Source organism: Pleuronectes platessa, chromosome 9 (genome assembly GCF_947347685.1).
Source record: "Pleuronectes platessa chromosome 9, fPlePla1.1, whole genome shotgun sequence".
Classification (NCBI taxonomy): domain Eukaryota; kingdom Metazoa; phylum Chordata; class Actinopteri; order Pleuronectiformes; family Pleuronectidae; genus Pleuronectes; species Pleuronectes platessa.
In genome coordinates this window covers 12,913,717-12,930,111 of record NC_070634.1, presented here as the reverse complement: position 1 = coordinate 12,930,111, position 16,395 = coordinate 12,913,717, and the positions used below count along the sequence as shown (strand labels likewise).

General features: G+C 40.4%; 2 protein-coding genes and 1 pseudogene across 2 annotated transcripts; 1 reads left to right on the top strand and 2 right to left on the bottom strand.

Annotated features, from left to right (window-relative positions):
- Positions 1-632: 632 nt before the first annotated feature.
- Positions 633-5,362, bottom strand: LOC128448607 (cytochrome P450 2J6). The gene is made up of 9 exons (XM_053431344.1): positions 4,859-5,362; positions 4,605-4,767; positions 4,095-4,244; positions 3,857-4,017; positions 3,456-3,626; positions 3,035-3,176; positions 2,576-2,763; positions 1,958-2,099; positions 633-1,590 (listed from the first exon to the last, which is right to left on the bottom strand). The coding sequence occupies exons 1-9, from the start codon at positions 5,060-5,062 to the stop codon at positions 1,415-1,417; spliced, it is 1,497 nt and encodes a 498-aa protein (XP_053287319.1). The 5' UTR covers positions 5,063-5,362; the 3' UTR covers positions 633-1,414.
- A 1,317-nt stretch (positions 5,363-6,679) lies between these two features.
- Positions 6,680-9,754, bottom strand: LOC128448159 (cytochrome P450 2J2-like; annotated as a pseudogene).
- Positions 9,755-13,071: 3,317 nt separating this feature from the next.
- LOC128448614 (cytochrome b-c1 complex subunit 6, mitochondrial) lies at positions 13,072-14,898 on the top strand. Its single transcript, XM_053431351.1, has 4 exons — positions 13,072-13,219; positions 13,524-13,565; positions 13,939-14,100; positions 14,651-14,898. The coding sequence occupies exons 1-4, from the start codon at positions 13,175-13,177 to the stop codon at positions 14,681-14,683; spliced, it is 282 nt and encodes a 93-aa protein (XP_053287326.1). The 5' UTR covers positions 13,072-13,174; the 3' UTR covers positions 14,684-14,898.
- Positions 14,899-16,395: the final 1,497 nt, after the last annotated feature.

The following is a 16,395-nucleotide window of genomic DNA, read 5'->3' as shown; positions in this document are numbered from 1 at the left end:
ACACCATGTTATGTAACTCTCACATGATTCTGTGTGTGCTGGCTCAGTGGCAAGTCAGACTGATACTGGTGCAGAGGGAGGAGGCTGCTGAGGGCCATTTGAGACTTGACATACTCACTGTTGAGTTCCAATTTAAATGTTGCTGATTCACATTTTCCATCTTTTACTAAAGCATGAATTGCTTCAGCATCTTCCAACACTTGTGCCTCCACCATGGCCATACCAGCTTGTCTTTGTAGCGATAGCACTTTCAACCCTGTGTCTATTCTTACTGAATCCAGCTGGTGTTGAGCATCTCTTGTATGTTTTTCTGCTTCTCTGGCAGCCTTATCCATACTCAGTTTAGCCTCTTTGCTAGCGTATGATGCTTTTCTCTTGGCAGCTTCTGTTTTATCCCAGGCACTTTTCGATGATGCAGATGACTTGCTGATCTTAGCATTGGAGACCGACTTACTGTTTGTTACCATCTTGACCGATTCAAAGCATCAAAATGCTGCCTTTTCACTGTAGTGCTCTCGTGGTTGGTGTATGACGCTGTCACTCAACACCAAGTTTAACTGTTTTCCGATGAAGAAAGTCATAGTCACACTCATTAAAGCCACACTCATTAACGTGCTGGTGAAAACTGTAAATAAAAACATCACAAAAATATGTCTGTATTCGAAATTCAACATTGCAGTGCACATAACATGAGTTGCATTGCTATTCGATTTTACCTGCAAAATAAAGCTGTTAAATAAAGCTGTTTTTATAGATCAAATGTTGCTTTTAGGTAAATAACCTCTAATATATATTGCTTTACTTTTCAAAGTGTATGGAAATGGTTTTCACTTTTTGTCTCTTTGCAGCAGAAGGTAAAAACAGGAAGTGACCTACCAGGAAGTGACCTAACAGTTTGTGACGCCATAACTGTTACCAAAAAGGAAAAACTCGTATACATATTGCACATTAGATATTAACCATTAACATTAACATTAACATAAAACATAAATTATCACTTCTCATTAGCAACTACAAATAAGTGAAAGGAATGTGAAACTGAAAAGAAACGCTTTGAGGGCAACACAGGTGTAACATATAATACTATACATAATGTTATAGAATTATGCACTTTGTTTTCAAGAGAGAAAGCAACAAAATTGTGTAGGTATCTATTAAATTCCACAGTAACTTTTAAACATTATATAGAGCACTAGAGTGTAAGGCTAAGTTAAGCTAGTCTATAAGAAGAGATCTCATAGCCGTTTTGGTAAGGTGGGCTAATCAAACAAAACAGACACAAAGAAACCAACTATATGACAGTTTTGCAGCCTAAAGAGATCAGCAGGAGCCCCCATGTTATGAAACAGAAGCCATTCAGTTTGATATGTCATAGTATACAAATATTGACTTTTGTGTTATTTTATCTGGAGTATTAACGTGGTGATACACATAATTCATATGGACGTGGTGCCAGAGTGAGGCCAAAACAATACTCCATCTCAGATTTCACCCCAGCAGGCATGGAGAAGGTGAAGCGCTGCATGAAGGAGGTGAAGAAGAGGAAAAGCTCCATCTTGGCCAGGCTCTCCCCGAGGCACGCTCGTTTACCTGAGACGGGTAAACAAACTGAGTCAAGCAAAACATTCTATCCCATGTTAGGCCGAATTTCAGGGCTAGAGGAAAGGTCAGGGGTCACCACTAGTCAAACATCTCCATTGCTCCGCTGGGGCCCCTATTGGAGCAGAAATTATGATCAACAATTCCTTCTCATCATCTTTTCAGCTTCTCGTGGTGTGTCACTGCAAAATCAAACTTTCTGGAATGGCATTGTAGGTATCACTGATGCTCATTCCATGAAGGACCAAGGGATGACCCGTGACCTTTTCCCTGTCTCTATTCTCGAAAGGTCAGGCCCCAGGTCCCTGACTAACCAGGTAAGGACAGCAGTAAAACAAGTGACGGTGTTGCTCCTCACCTGCAGAGAAAGGGAGGAAAGCAGCTTTCTTCACAAACTTGCCCTCCTCGTTCAGAAAGTGTCCCGGGTTAAAGGTGAAGGGCGTCTCCCACTCATTCTCATCAAACATCACCGAGGTCAGATTGGGAATGATTGTAATGCCCTGGTGAGAGTTCATAAACAAGCAACATGAGATGTGACATGAAAACACAGGTTTTCTTTTATTGCAGTAGTTTTAACCAATTACAGTCACAATGTTAGAGAGTACCAGATAGATAGATAGATAGATAGATGGATACTTTATTAATCCCGTGGGAAATTCCTGCATATTAACTCTTTAATTGCCACTAAGCTACTTTGGGACGTAACTGTTTGACCTGTCATGAATCAACATTTAATTCTCTATGGTTTTTAAAGTCTCTTCTTAAAAAAATTATTTTTATGAGAGCCTTTACATACTATTGGCATTGGCTCTTATTAACACCGACAACTCCTATTTTATATCTATTGTTTTTGTTTTCTCTGTTCATCTTGCATTGTTTTACTCTCATTGTTTCTGCCTTGGAAATCCCTTTGTAGCATCGCTAAGAGAAGTGCTGTAAAAGTGTAGTATTATTATTATTATTTTCAGGAAAAGACCTTTGGGATGGTGTAGCCTCCCAGCTGGAGGTCTCTGGTGGTGAGATGAGGCAGGCTTAGAGGAGCTATGTTGCCCATCCTCTGCACCTCATGGACGACAGCGTAAGTATAGGGCAGGTTGGCAAAATCCTCCATGTACGGCAGTCTGGACTGTCCAATCACTCGGTCTAGTTCAGCCTGGACTTTCTCTGTGCAACAGATCATTTGAACAAGTCACAAGAGGACAAACAATACTATCTATAGGTATTTACACATAGTTATTCACTACAGAGTTTGTGAAGGGCACAGGTGATTTCACAATACAGCATATGTCAGTAACATGATGTATGGAGGTCATTTGGTGTGAACGGGAAACACTGATATAGATTTTTTTCTACAGCAGTAAATTTGTTTTACTAACGTTCATATGCACGTTATTGTGTAAGAGCAAAGCACTATCAGCTTGGTCGGGGCTCTTACCTTGGATTTCAGGGTTATTCGCCATGTAAAGAAAAGCCCAGAGAAGGGTGCTGGACGTGGTCTCTGAACCAGCCACAAACAGATCGAGGATGCTCATAACCAGGTTTTCCTCGTCAAAACTATCGTCAGACTGTCCTTTATTCTGAGGATTCATACAAATGTGGTCAAATCTGTTGGGATATAAATGATATACACTAGAAGTTTGTGTTATTGCAGAGATTCAAAATCTGTTGTAGAGCACAGTTGGAAAAACTTTGCGTTTATTCCATCCAGTTCATCTGTATGTACATTTTATAGATGATGTTTTGCATTTAATGAAACTTAATTTGCTTTATCATTCATCAATATATTGCGATGTTAAAAGATGGCCATCATTACAAACCACATCATAAACATAATAAAGCTCAGTAGAGTAACTCACCATCTCATTCAGGTAACAGTCTATGTAGTCTCTCTGGTCCGAGGGATCCCAGTTCTGTTTGTGCTCTTCAAGCTCGACTCTTATAAAGTCCCCAACTTCACCCCAGATGCGCTTGACCGTCTGATGTGGCCCCGGCAAACGTCTCATCAGCAGAGGAAACGAGTTGTAGAGCTGCATAGCAGAACAACAACATTGACAAAGATTTGCTTTCCATATTTACTAAACTACTTAATATTACAAATCAGCTCTTATGCATCCTGTTCCATGTTTTGCTGAGGTTTTCTAATCATGTGCCCAAACAGAGCCACAGGCCTGCTTTATAATGAGAAATATATCACACAAAAAAGCACATAATAGGTTTTGATCACTAGATTTTAAATGTAGTGATTTAAATGTGGTACCTGTGCCCAGATGGAGCCTTCGATCTCGAGGCCTTTTCCTATCAGCTTCAACATTCTCATGAAGGTCTCATCACTGTACTCGAAGCGATGACCAAAAACCAGGAAGCATATGATGTTGGAGACGGTGTTGTTGATGATGAGGTGTGGATCGAAGGGCTTACCTTCACCATTGAGCAGGAGATTAGATGTTACAGGCATGTGTTCATTATTAATGGGCCGCTGTGTGGCAACCGCTCACCTTTGTTGTCACTGAACTCCTTTGCACAATGTGTAAATTCATCACGGATAACAGGTTCAAGTGACCTCTTGCCCAGTCCAAAATGCCTCAGGGTTGAAAGTGCAAAACGTCTTTGTGGCCTCCAGATGTGATTCTCGCTGAATACGAGACCTAACAGGAAATATGCAGAGTTTAACAAACTTCTCTAATATTCAAAAGGACTGTCAAAATTCATAAAGAGAGCATACTTCGACCTAAACCGTTATTAAAAACCAAAATTATAAATTTTACCACAAAGTGTAAACTCAACCTCCCTGGATGATTATTCACAGGAATTGCAATACCAGTGAATTGAATACACAAGCTGTGTGTGTGTCTGTGTCTGTGTCTGTGTGTGTGTGTGTGTGTGTGTGTGTGTGTGCGTGTGTGTGTGTGTGTGTGTGTGTGTGTGTGTGTGTGTGCGTGTGTGTGTGTGTGTGTGTGTGTGTGTGTGTGTGTGTGTGTGTGTTCGCGTGCACTGTGACCTCTCACCTAGTCCATTGCATGACTCCACCGACAGTGGGAGGTCAGGTCGCTCTGCCAGGCTGTCTCCCTGCGTCACCAGAGCTTCTTTCAGAACCTCAAACCTGTTCAACACCACCATCCACTCAGAGCCCATTCTCAGGCTGAACACGTCCCCATAGCTTCTCCCTAACTGTGAGGAGGTTTGAGAGACAGGTTTGAGCATTGATGCTACCTGATACAATAGATACCAGGGGGACAAGTCCTATCATTGGTTGACTCACCTCGGTCAGACTCTCGTGAGTCCTGCTGTGGTCCACGGTGAATATGTTGCCCACAACAGGAAGTGCCCAGGGTCCTGGAGGGAAGCTGGCCGGCCGACGGTTCTTGATATAATCTGTAGTCAGGATGAAAACTGCCAAGAAGAGAAGCAGACTTTTCACATCCCAGTCAACGTAGGATCCAATCACAGAGAAGATGGAATCCATTCTGTAAAAGCGGATGTGGGTTTTTTCCACTTTTCTTTAGACTTCCACTCTCGTGAGACAGCAGGCTGATGTGTTGTTTTCAACCGATCCTCCTCTCTCCTGTCAGGCGACAGCTTGTACTGGACTCTGACCTCAGAAAGGTAAAATCTAGCACTGATAACTTATTATGTTTACGTAACAAATTCTCTTTCCCATGATAATAATATGTAGTTTTTTTCTTCATGGACTTAACTTGTGTTTCTCTGAAGCCCAGGAAGGGACATGGAGGAGAGAAACAAATCAGACGTTTTTAATTTACCATGTATGTCCTCTTCCAAAACAGCGTCCCCTTAATATGCTGGGACGAGCATTGCACTTGACTCTGGGAATCCCCTCTATTACAGCAAAAGGGGACTGTTTTGTGTGAATTTTTTTTTTTTCTATTTTCTTTTGTCCCTACTGACAAATAAAAAGTATCCCTGGGTCTCTTGAAAGGTGCTATATCAATTCAAGTTATTACTATTATTATTATTACTATTATTATTACTATTATTATAAGAACTGATATGCAGAGAGAAGGCTTGACTCACTGATTCAGGTGACTTGCAGGTGTAAAATGGGATTAACTCAGGTAAGAACTCTAGATACTGAGATTTATCACTTATGTTGAATTGCTTGCAAAGGTGGCCAGTTGCAGTTTGCACACAGCACAATACAGTACAGTAACATGAAAGTTAAGTTAACACCATAAAATTACCAGGTGCTGAATAAATGTTTTTATTTATTCAACAAAAAAAAGTATCATATTGTTCAGATAAATCCCAACCTCACTCAACTCAAAAAATCATTGGAAATGTTTTGCACACAAATCTTTTCTGTAATATGATGGTAATGCATATACCTGAAATCAAAACTGTTCTATGTTTATATATATACTGTATGTATGCTTTGACTAATCTTTACCAAATTTGGTAAAATCACAGAAAAATCTGTCAATTTTGAATCAAGACTGATGAATTTATGTATTCTACCCGACTCTTTTGTTTTTGCGATGTAAATTGAACAAACATTAAAAATTTTAGTAAACAAGAATGTGCGAACTGGTCTATACCTTGTACATTAAGGTTTAATTAAAGCAAAAATACAAATATGTTTGATTTAGCATGTAAAAGATATGGCCAGCTCACAAGCCCTTGCCTTGACAATAGAGTTTTATGTCGTGGATGGAATTCGGTTTACAATCTACCTGTATCTAAGCAGAATGTTATAAATGCACACCAACACACACAAACCCACACACACACATTTGCACAAGGGCTCTGCCTCGGCCACAGCTGATTGCCAAAATAAGAAAAAACTAAACAAGTGACAATAGTTTTACCCACATCCTACAGGATGAAATGTAACAAGCACTTCTTACTCTTGTAGTGCTGTATTTCAACACAGGATGGCAGTATATGGTTCACTAATTTCAACCAAAATGAATTGTAAAGCTGTTAATATGAGTGAGAAGACTCAAAATAAGTCATCTCAACAGTGAGAAAATGAATGAGTATTGTTGACACAAATTTAGGGCTGGAGGAAAGGTCAGGGGGTCACCATTAGTCAAACATTGCTCTGCCGGTGCAGAAATAACAATCAACAATTCCCACTCATGATCTTTTCAGCTTCTCCTGATGTACCATAAAAATACTTTATGAGGGAGACAGGTTAGCGTCTCTGCAAAAATGAATACAAATGTTCTCGGATGGCAGTGAAGTGATCAGCGACACATCTCACAGGAATGATCTGGTGATGAACTTTGACCTTTGACCTGTCTGTAATCTCAAAGGTCCCGATAGCGACAGGCTCCAGGTCCCTAACTAACCAGGTAAACAATAAAACAAGTGTTGTGCCCTCTTCACCTGCAGAGAAAGGGATGAAAGATGGTTTCTTTGCAAACGTCCCCTCCTCAGTCAGAAAGTGTCCTGGGTTAAAGGTGAAGGGCGTCTCCCACTCGTTCTCGTCGAACATCGCCGAGGTCAAATTGGTAATCACTCTACGCCCTGGTGAGAGTTCATAAAAAAGCAACATGAGATGTGACATAAAAGCACCTCTTATCTTTTCATGCACTGGTTTGGGAAATTACCTTTGGGACGGTGTACTTCCCCAGGTGGAGGTCCTTGTTGGTGAAGCGAGGGAGGCTGAGAGGAATGACCATGCCCATCCTCTGCACCTCGTGGATGACGGCGTCAGTGTAGGGCAGGTCTGCACGGTTCTCCATGCACGGCCGTCTGGACTGTCCAATCACCTGGTCTATTTCAGCCTGGACTTTCTCTGTGCAACAGGAAGGAAACAGGTTTTTGAACCAGCAATCAGAGGACACACAGTATTATGGTCACAGCACTCAATCAGTCTAACTTTATTTGTATATCACCCTTCATTCAGTTTCCTGCAGCTCAAAGTGCTTCACAAGTGACCGATGAGCCAAAAAGGGTCATTGAGCCTAGTCGGGCTCTTAACTTGGATTTCAGGGTTGTTTGCCATGTGGAGGATGGCCCAGCGCAGGGTGCTGGATGTGGTCTCTGAACCAGCCACAAACAGATCAAGAAGGCTCATCACCAGGCTTTACTCCTCAAAACTACTCTCATCCTGCCCCTTGTTCTGAGACAGCAAACACATGAGCTGAATCATTTCAACTACAAATTAGTGCTATTGCAGAAATTCTAAATCTTTCATGACGGCGACTTTGGATTGAACTTTTTTGGAGGGGTAAATGTGTATTAAACTCTACTGAACAGCTGTTGAAACCTTGAACATGTTTGAAAGGCTTTGCTTTGTTAAAATGGGCTGAATCCTGTCTTTCACATATAAGCAAAAAAGCAATGCAATTATGAGAGCGGGCCATCTTTGCAAACAACTCACCATAAGTGAACAAACTTAGTATCTAGTGTCACTCACCATCTGAATCTCATTCAGGTCTATGTTCATTTTATAGTGAATGTTTTTCATAAAATGGAACCTAACTTTGCTTTATTACTTTATATATAACTTTTTAATATCCTCAGTTTTTTAACTACAGTCTCTGGGGCAAATAAAAAATAAAAAACCTTGCTTCCACCCTATCTGGTTTATCTGTAATGCACATTTTATAGTGAATGTTTTTTTAATTAAATGAAACTTGATTAGCTGTTTTACTGTGCTTTATTACCTATTAAATGTTATATTAAAAGATGCCCATCATTAAAAACACATAGTAAATGTGATAAAACTCAGTGTCTAGTGTCATTCACCATCTGAATCTCATTCAGGTAACAGTCTATGTCTCTCTGGTGCCGAGGGATCCCAGTTCTGTTTGTGCTCTTCAACCTCTCCTCTTATGAAGTCCTTCACTTCAATCCAGATCTGCAGGACAGTCTGATGTGGCCCCGGTAAACGTCTCATTAGCAGAGGGAACGAATTGTAAAACTGCAGAGTGGGACAACAACATATAAGAACTCATCTCCTAAATATTTTCGATTTATTTAGTGTCCAAACAGATTCCCTGGCATGAATGTTAAGCTGCTCCACCACGGAAAATACACTGCACAGAATGAGGACTCAGGGGTTTTGATAAGCAGATGTTAAATGGGTACCTGTGCCCAGATGGACCCTTGGATCTGGAGGCCTTTGGGTAACAGCTTCATCATTTTCAGGAACATCTCGTCAACGTACTCGAAGCGATGACCGAAAATCAGGGGGCAGATGATGTTGGAGACGCTGTTGTTGATGGTGAGGTGTGGATTGAACGGTTTACCTTCACCATTGAGCAGGAAATCATCATTAGTATGTCATTATATATTATTGTACATCATAAACAGACCTCTATGTGTCAGCCACTCACCTTTTTGGGAAATGAATTCCTCTGCACAATACGTAAATTCATCCAGGATGACAGGTTCAAGTGACTTCTTTGCTAATCCAAAGTTTCTGAGGGTTGAGAATGCAAACCTCTGCTGCTTCCAGGGGTTCCCGTTGCTGAAGTTTATGCCTGATGGGAAAGAGTGAGATTAACTCTTGTTTTTCAAAATCAATAAAACATATTTTGCACTCTGTGATACTAAGAAAATACATTTAAAATTTTGAATGCAGTACACTAAGACTAAAGTCATTAGGTCTTTAACAATCTTTAAGGTGTGCACTGGTAAAAGGACAAAAATGAGATTAACATAGTGAGACGAACATGAATCTTCAAATCTTTCAAAATTGTGTTGATGTTTTAGGTCCTGTCACCCAGTTTGTGGACTATTTCCACCGACAGTGGGAGGTCAGGTCGCTCTGCCAGGCTGTCTCCCTGCGTCACCAAAGCTTCTTTCAGAACCTCAAACCTGTTCAACACCACCATCCACTCAGAGCCCATTCTCAGGCTGAACACGTCCCCATATCTTCTCCCTAACTGTGAGGAGGTTTGAGAGACAAGGTTGAGCATTGATGCTACCTGATACAACAAATACCAGAGGGACAAGTCCTATCATTGGTTGACTCACCTCGGTCAGACTTTTGTGAGTCCTGCTGTGGTCCACGGTGAATATGTTGCCCACAACAGGAAGTGCCCAGGGTCCTGAAGGGAAGCTGGCCGGCCGACGGTTCTTGATATAATCTGTAGTGAGGATGAAAATTGCCAAGAAGAGCAGCAGACTTTTCACATCCCAGTCAACGTAGGATCCAATCACAGAGAAGATGGAATCCATTCTGTAAAAGGTCGACTCAGACTTGTCAAAGGTTTTTGTGAGGCACTAGGTTGATATGTTCCCAGAGGTCTTCCTCCTCGCTCCTGTTAGGCTGCAGGTATATACAGTGCCTTGCATAAGTATTCACCCCCTTTGGACTTTTCTACATTTTGTCATGGTATAACCACAGATTAAAATGTATTTCATCGTGAGTTTATGTAATGGACCAACACAAAATAGTGCATCATTTGGAAGTGGGGGGAAATATTACATGGATTTCACAATTATTTACAAATAAAAATCTGAAATGTGTTGAGTGCATATGTATTCACCCCCTTTACTGTGAAACCCCTAACAAAGATCTGGTGCGACCGATTGCATTCACAAGTCACATTTGCAAGTCACATAATTAGTAAATAGGGTCCACCTGTCTGCAATTTAATCTCAGTATAAATACACCTGTTCTGTGACGGACTCAGAGTTTGTTGGAGATCATTACTGAACAAACAGCATCATGAAGACCAAGGAGCTCACCAAACAGGTCAGGGATAAAGTTGTGGAGAAATATGAAGCAGGGTTAGGTTATAAAAAAATATCCAGAGCTTTGAACATCTCTCTGAGCACCATAAAATCCATCATAAGAAAATGGAAAGAATATGGCACAACCGCAAACCTACCAAGAGGAGGCCGTCCACCCAAACTGAAGAGTCGGATAAGGAGAAAATTAATCAGAAGCAACCAGGAGGCCCATGGTTACTCTGGAGGAGTTGCAGAGATCCACAGCTGAGGTGGGAGAATCTGTCCACAGGACAACTATTAGTCGTCTACTCCACAAATCTGGCCTTTATGGAAGAGTGGCAAGAAGAAAGCCATTGTTGAAAGGGATCCATAAAAAATCCTGTTTGGAGTTTGCCAGAAGCCATGTGGGAGACACAGCAAACATGTGGAAGAAGGTGCTCTGGTCAGATGAGACCAAAATTGAACTTTTTGGCCTCAATGCAAAACGCTATGTGTGGCGAAAACCCAACACTGCCCATCACCCTGAGCACACCATCCCAACAGTGAAACATGGTGGTGGTAGCATCATGCTGTGGGGATGCTTCTCTTCAGCAGGTACAGGGAAACTGGTCAGAATAGAGGGAAAGATGGATGGAGCCAAATACAGGGAAATCCTTGAAGAAAATCTGATGCAGTCTGCAAAAGACTTGAGACTGGGGCGGAGGTTCATCTTCCAGCAGGACAATGACCCTAAACATACAGCCAGAGCTACAAAGGAATGGTTTGGATTAAAGAATGTTAATGTCTTAAAATGGCCCAGTCAAAGCCCAGACCTCAATCCAATAGAGAATCTATGGCAAGACTTGAAGATTGCGGTTCACAGACGGTCTCCATCCAATCTGACTGAGCTTCATCTTTTTTGCCAAGAAGAATGGACAAACCTTTCCATCTCTAGATGTGCAAAGCTGGTAGAGACATACCCCAAAAGACTTGCAGCTGTAATTGCAGCGAAAGGGGGTTCTACCAAGTATTGACACAGGGGGGTGAATACTTATGCACCCAACAGATGTCAACTTTTTTGTTCTCATTATTGTTTGTGTCACAATAAAATTTATTTTGCACCTCCAAAGTACTATGCATGTTTTGTTGATCAAACGGGAAAAAGTTTATTTAAGTCTATTTGAATTCCAGTTAGTAACAGTACATAATGGGAAAAAGTCCAAGGGGGGTGAATACTTATGCAAGGCACTGTATGTTGTATCTTTACCAACGCATCTATTATATGAACTGGACTCTGACCTCATCCTATGTGCGTCCTGCATTAATACGACATGCGTAAATGGAGTGGTCCATGTTGCTGCAATAAACAAAAACTTTGTTTCTATTTTATTATATGTGTATATATATATATGATATATTGTATCTATTTATACATATATATATATATATATATATATATATGTATATATATATATATATATATATATATATATATAACACTTTCGAGGTTACACATGGGAGATTTCTGCAGAGGTGTAAACATCGGTTTAGATCTTACTGGTTCAGAGTAAATGAAGATGGAACAAAAATAAATGTTAAGCAGTGTAAAGATTTTATTTCCTTTTGAAATGTAACTGTAGGTATTTATTTAATATAAATATTATGAATAAAGCTATTTTTAAAATGTGAACTTGTTGTCTTTCTCTCCAAGTTCGTAGAACATAACAGTGAGATAAGACACTGATGTGCAGAGATAGGACTTAAATCAATGTTCACGATTCAGGTGTTAAATGGGGTGAACACATGTCAGGCTGCTGTGTCTTGCACAACATACAAAAAGAGAAATGTCTTTAATGCCTGTATTCATGCAAACTGGCACAGGAGTAGACAACCATTAAACAACTGTTTGAATATTATTGTATGTGTTTTAGCTTCATTGTAACAAAGGAGACTGTTGCAATGCATTAATGGAGGCAGTCATATTGCAGTTTTATGCAAAGTGCCTCACAGACATTTGTAATTCTATCTTAGTGAGGACACTAATCGGCATAATACATTTCCCTTACCCTAACTTTAACCATCCAAACGAAATGCCTAACCCTAACCCTAACCTAAACATTATTCTGACCCTAACCCTAAAACCAAGTCTTTGAAAAAGTACAGACTAATCAAAATGTCCTCACTTTCCAAAAATGACCTCACTCTGTAGGGTCTATGCTTGTAATGGTCCTCACAAAGGAACACACACGTAAATGGACATAAAAATAGATCACTGGGGGCCACGTGCTGTAGTGGTAAATGCAGTAAATATTAATCATGCTGTAATACTACCTTTCAACACAGGGTGGCAGTGTATCGTTTTGTAATTTTGTAATGAGGGGAAGTAGACGATTCTTACATCCAAATAAAATGTGTGACTTATTAAAGGGATAGTTCACCCAAAAATGAAAATTCACTCTATTATCTACTCAAAACAATGCCGATGGAGGGGCAACAATATTCTTACCCCTGAAAATTCAAATGTGCTTTGTGGAGTCAAACACTTCACCCACTGCTCCGTAGGTAAAGAGGTGAGTAGATATTCAGTGCATTTTCATTTTGGGGAATAGCATCCCTTTAATCTAAAAAACAGAGACAAAATAGTAACAAGTGACAAGTTTGGAAAAACTGCTACTAAGGAGGTGGGTGTTTAGATCTACATGCAACTATTTAAATTAGAATTTTAAATATTGTTTTTACTAATTGAAGTTTAAGATTGAATAAATATTTGGACAGTAAAAAGTGCGTTTTAATGAACTCGACGGTAATCTTGGTGTGTTTTATTTTGAAAGTGCACCAAGCGGAAGCACTGCGGTGTGTTTCCTGACCCTCAGCTCGTTTGACCGGTCGTGTCCTCCAGCATCTCAGCTCTGACAGCAGGTCATCTCGGGACAGCTACAGTCTAACCATGGTTTTCGAGGAGAAGATGATCACGAATGGAGAGCCCGAGGATGTTAGTAGCTTTTACTGACTTAACACAACTGTGCTCTGCTAGTAACCTTGGGTTGTTTCTGCCAAAAAGCTAGCACAACACGGCTAACTAAGCTACACGAACTGCTAGCTTGTGTTAGCGTTAGCCACCGGAGCCGTCCAGGAATGTGTAGAAGCTAATTCGTGTAGCTTCGACGCACATTTATCATCTGTGTCGTTTGTTTACAAGCTAGCGATGAAGTTCATGCTGAAGTGAAGCTGCAGTTTGTCTGATTGTTAGAAGACAATGATGTAACTGGGTTGGTTTGGGTGTGTGTCTGTTTCAGGAGGAAGAAGAAGAGGAGGAGGAGGATGAAGAGGACATGGTGGTATGTTCATCAAAATACGATACGTGACCCTCAAATTCCCAGTGGAGGACAGGCATTTTGTAGAGGAACGAGCGGGTGTTTGGATCTCTGAACAGGAACTCTTGTTAACTCTCCTTCACATGAACACTGAACCACAGCTTTCTCCACTGCCAGCATCTTTTCTTAGGACTCAGGGGGTTTCATCACTCTGAATTAGAAGAAACTTCAAAACTCAACACTTATGAAACCCCAGCTTTCACTGATTGAGTCTAAACGCCACAGAGTTTTTAGATATCAATCAGCCCACATGCAGAAATCTCAATTTGCCTCAAGGTGTGCATATCCTATGAAGGACAATTTATATGGTACATTTTCTGAATGCTGTGTGTTACAGGATCCTCTTGAAACGCTGCGACAGAAGTGTGCAGAGACGGAGCACTGCGTACACACTCAGCAGCGTCTTGAGCAGTGCGAGACCAGAGTGGGCTCTCGGTCTGCAACGGTGGAGGAATGCACTGAGGAGCTGTTTGACTTCCTGCATGCTCGGGACCACTGTGTAAGTGAGAAATTTACCATTTAGGGTTTGATATTATAATACGACACAAAGCAGAAGATATTCAAGAGTAGGTTTTTATTACATTTGTAACAACCCATGGGCATTACAGATTTTCCACAGCTTGTCTTTATACTTACATTACAGGTTCTCAGCACTGCCCCTTGAGGTTGACAGCGCTTATAATGATAAGGTTACACTTCACAGATGTCAGGATACATTACCTCATAGAAATCGTAAAAAGAAACTGGTCTTCACATATTATTTTAGTTCAAAATTTGCAAGTGAGACGTTAGTGCTCACCAACACCAAAATAATACAGGAAGTGAGCTTTCAGCCACATGGAGCTGCCGGAACACATTTTACCCCAAAAATAAATACAATAGAAGCTAAAGCTACAAGCTATTGCCATTGTCTATTTTGTTTAACAGTATCTTCTTATAAACTGCAGAATTCTAGATTTTTCAAATCCACTTAAGGTTCTTTAAGTTACTTTACCTTCTACTGTATGTTTACATAAATAAATGACCTCTTATGTCCTCTCTCTCTCTAGGTGTCACACAAACTGTTCCACGCTGTCAAATGAAATGCTTAATGATTGTTGCACCGCTGGCTGATGACATTCTTCAAATATTGTTTTATGAGGAGAACATGGTTTTAAATACATCCACGTGTTGATCTGCTGTATGTTTTGACTTTAAATGTATATTATACTGTATCTGCTCATGTGAAGAAACAAAGTATTTAACAAGGTAGTCTGAGTCAACATTTCATTAAAGTAGACGGCTGGGAAAACCTTAACCGATGGCTTTGTGAATGTTTTTTGTAATGCTGAAACAACTATAACCTGTAGAAATTAACAATTAACAACAATTTTATGGCCAGTTAAAAGATGAGGCATAATTTCATCTATCCTCATCCTTTCCACTTTGTGCTCTTAGATAACACATGACATCAAAAGTCACAGGAAATTACATATTTATAATATCAGGGTCCTTTATTACTCTTTCTGATCGCAGTACATGACCACTCAACCCCTGTTCTGCTCATTTACTCATGATACAGGATTCAAGGAGGACACAACATTCAAGTCTTTAAGTCTATCTATAGATCCACCAGTTTAGCTGTTTACCACCACAACATAAAAATCCTACTTAGTGGGTTATTATGTTGACATGAAAAACTTCAAGCTGTAATCTATAATAATTGACATTGCGATCATGTCACGATATAAACGTAGCAAAATAAACCAACAAATAAAATAGATTTGATTTTTTTATTGGTCCAACATAAAGGCCTGAGGCGTCACTGAAGATCATGGCCTCCTAAGCATTACATAACTGGATCTCTGCTTGATGACTTGCCAAAACTTCGTATTTTTTACAAGATATTGCATCAGGGTCAAGGTCAACTTTTTATTCTGTGTACTAAAATACAGAATGAGGTTGAGTTTAACTCTTAATCTAAGGCCTATAAAGTCCATTTGGGAAGTCAAAATGATATGCAGGAGAACAGTTTTCGTGTTTAGGGTGAGGTTCACCAGTTGACTCTCAGTCCCTACAGGAGCTTCTGCAGCTGTGTCCCTGTTACCCCTCAAGATTCAGTACGTTATTCACTTGGAGCCACAGCATAAGTTGAGCTACAGGGCTGACAGCCCAGACACAGCCAATACTTTTATGATGGTGACCAGTACAAAGTTCTATAAAGGTAAGATATGGCACAGCAGGCAAACAGCCTCCAAATAACATTCTCAACAACAAGAGAATGATTCACAGGTCTTGTTTTTACCAGCTCGGATTAGATTTCCAGCACAGAGACATAACAAAAGGTGTCCAGACTGGCTGATCAAGTTCGGCGAGAATTGCATTCAATGTCGTCTCTTGAACACTGACTCCAGGTACAGACATTTATTTTAAATGAAAATGAACTTTACTCCATAAACATGAGGCTGTGGATCTACCGCTCCGTATAGGCCACCATTCATTTTGGATACCTTGAGAAATTCCACAGCTTCATTTAGGGTCTCGTTCAATGATCTGATTCAGCCCACCTCATCTCCTCTTAGCCAGTGGTTAGGCAGAGTCAGGCAACATGACGATTGACAAACAAGTCACTTAAATCTTAAATAGGCATTCATTTCATAACGCTTTCCAACTCTTTTCAGAAACCTCTGGGTGGACAGGGGTCATGGAGGTTCTGTCCTTCTCCATAGACAAAATGCTGATTATTTTGGAAGAGAAATTTCAAAGATGATGCTTATTTTTTTTAAAGCAAGTTCGGTAGGATTACAGCTTTTCC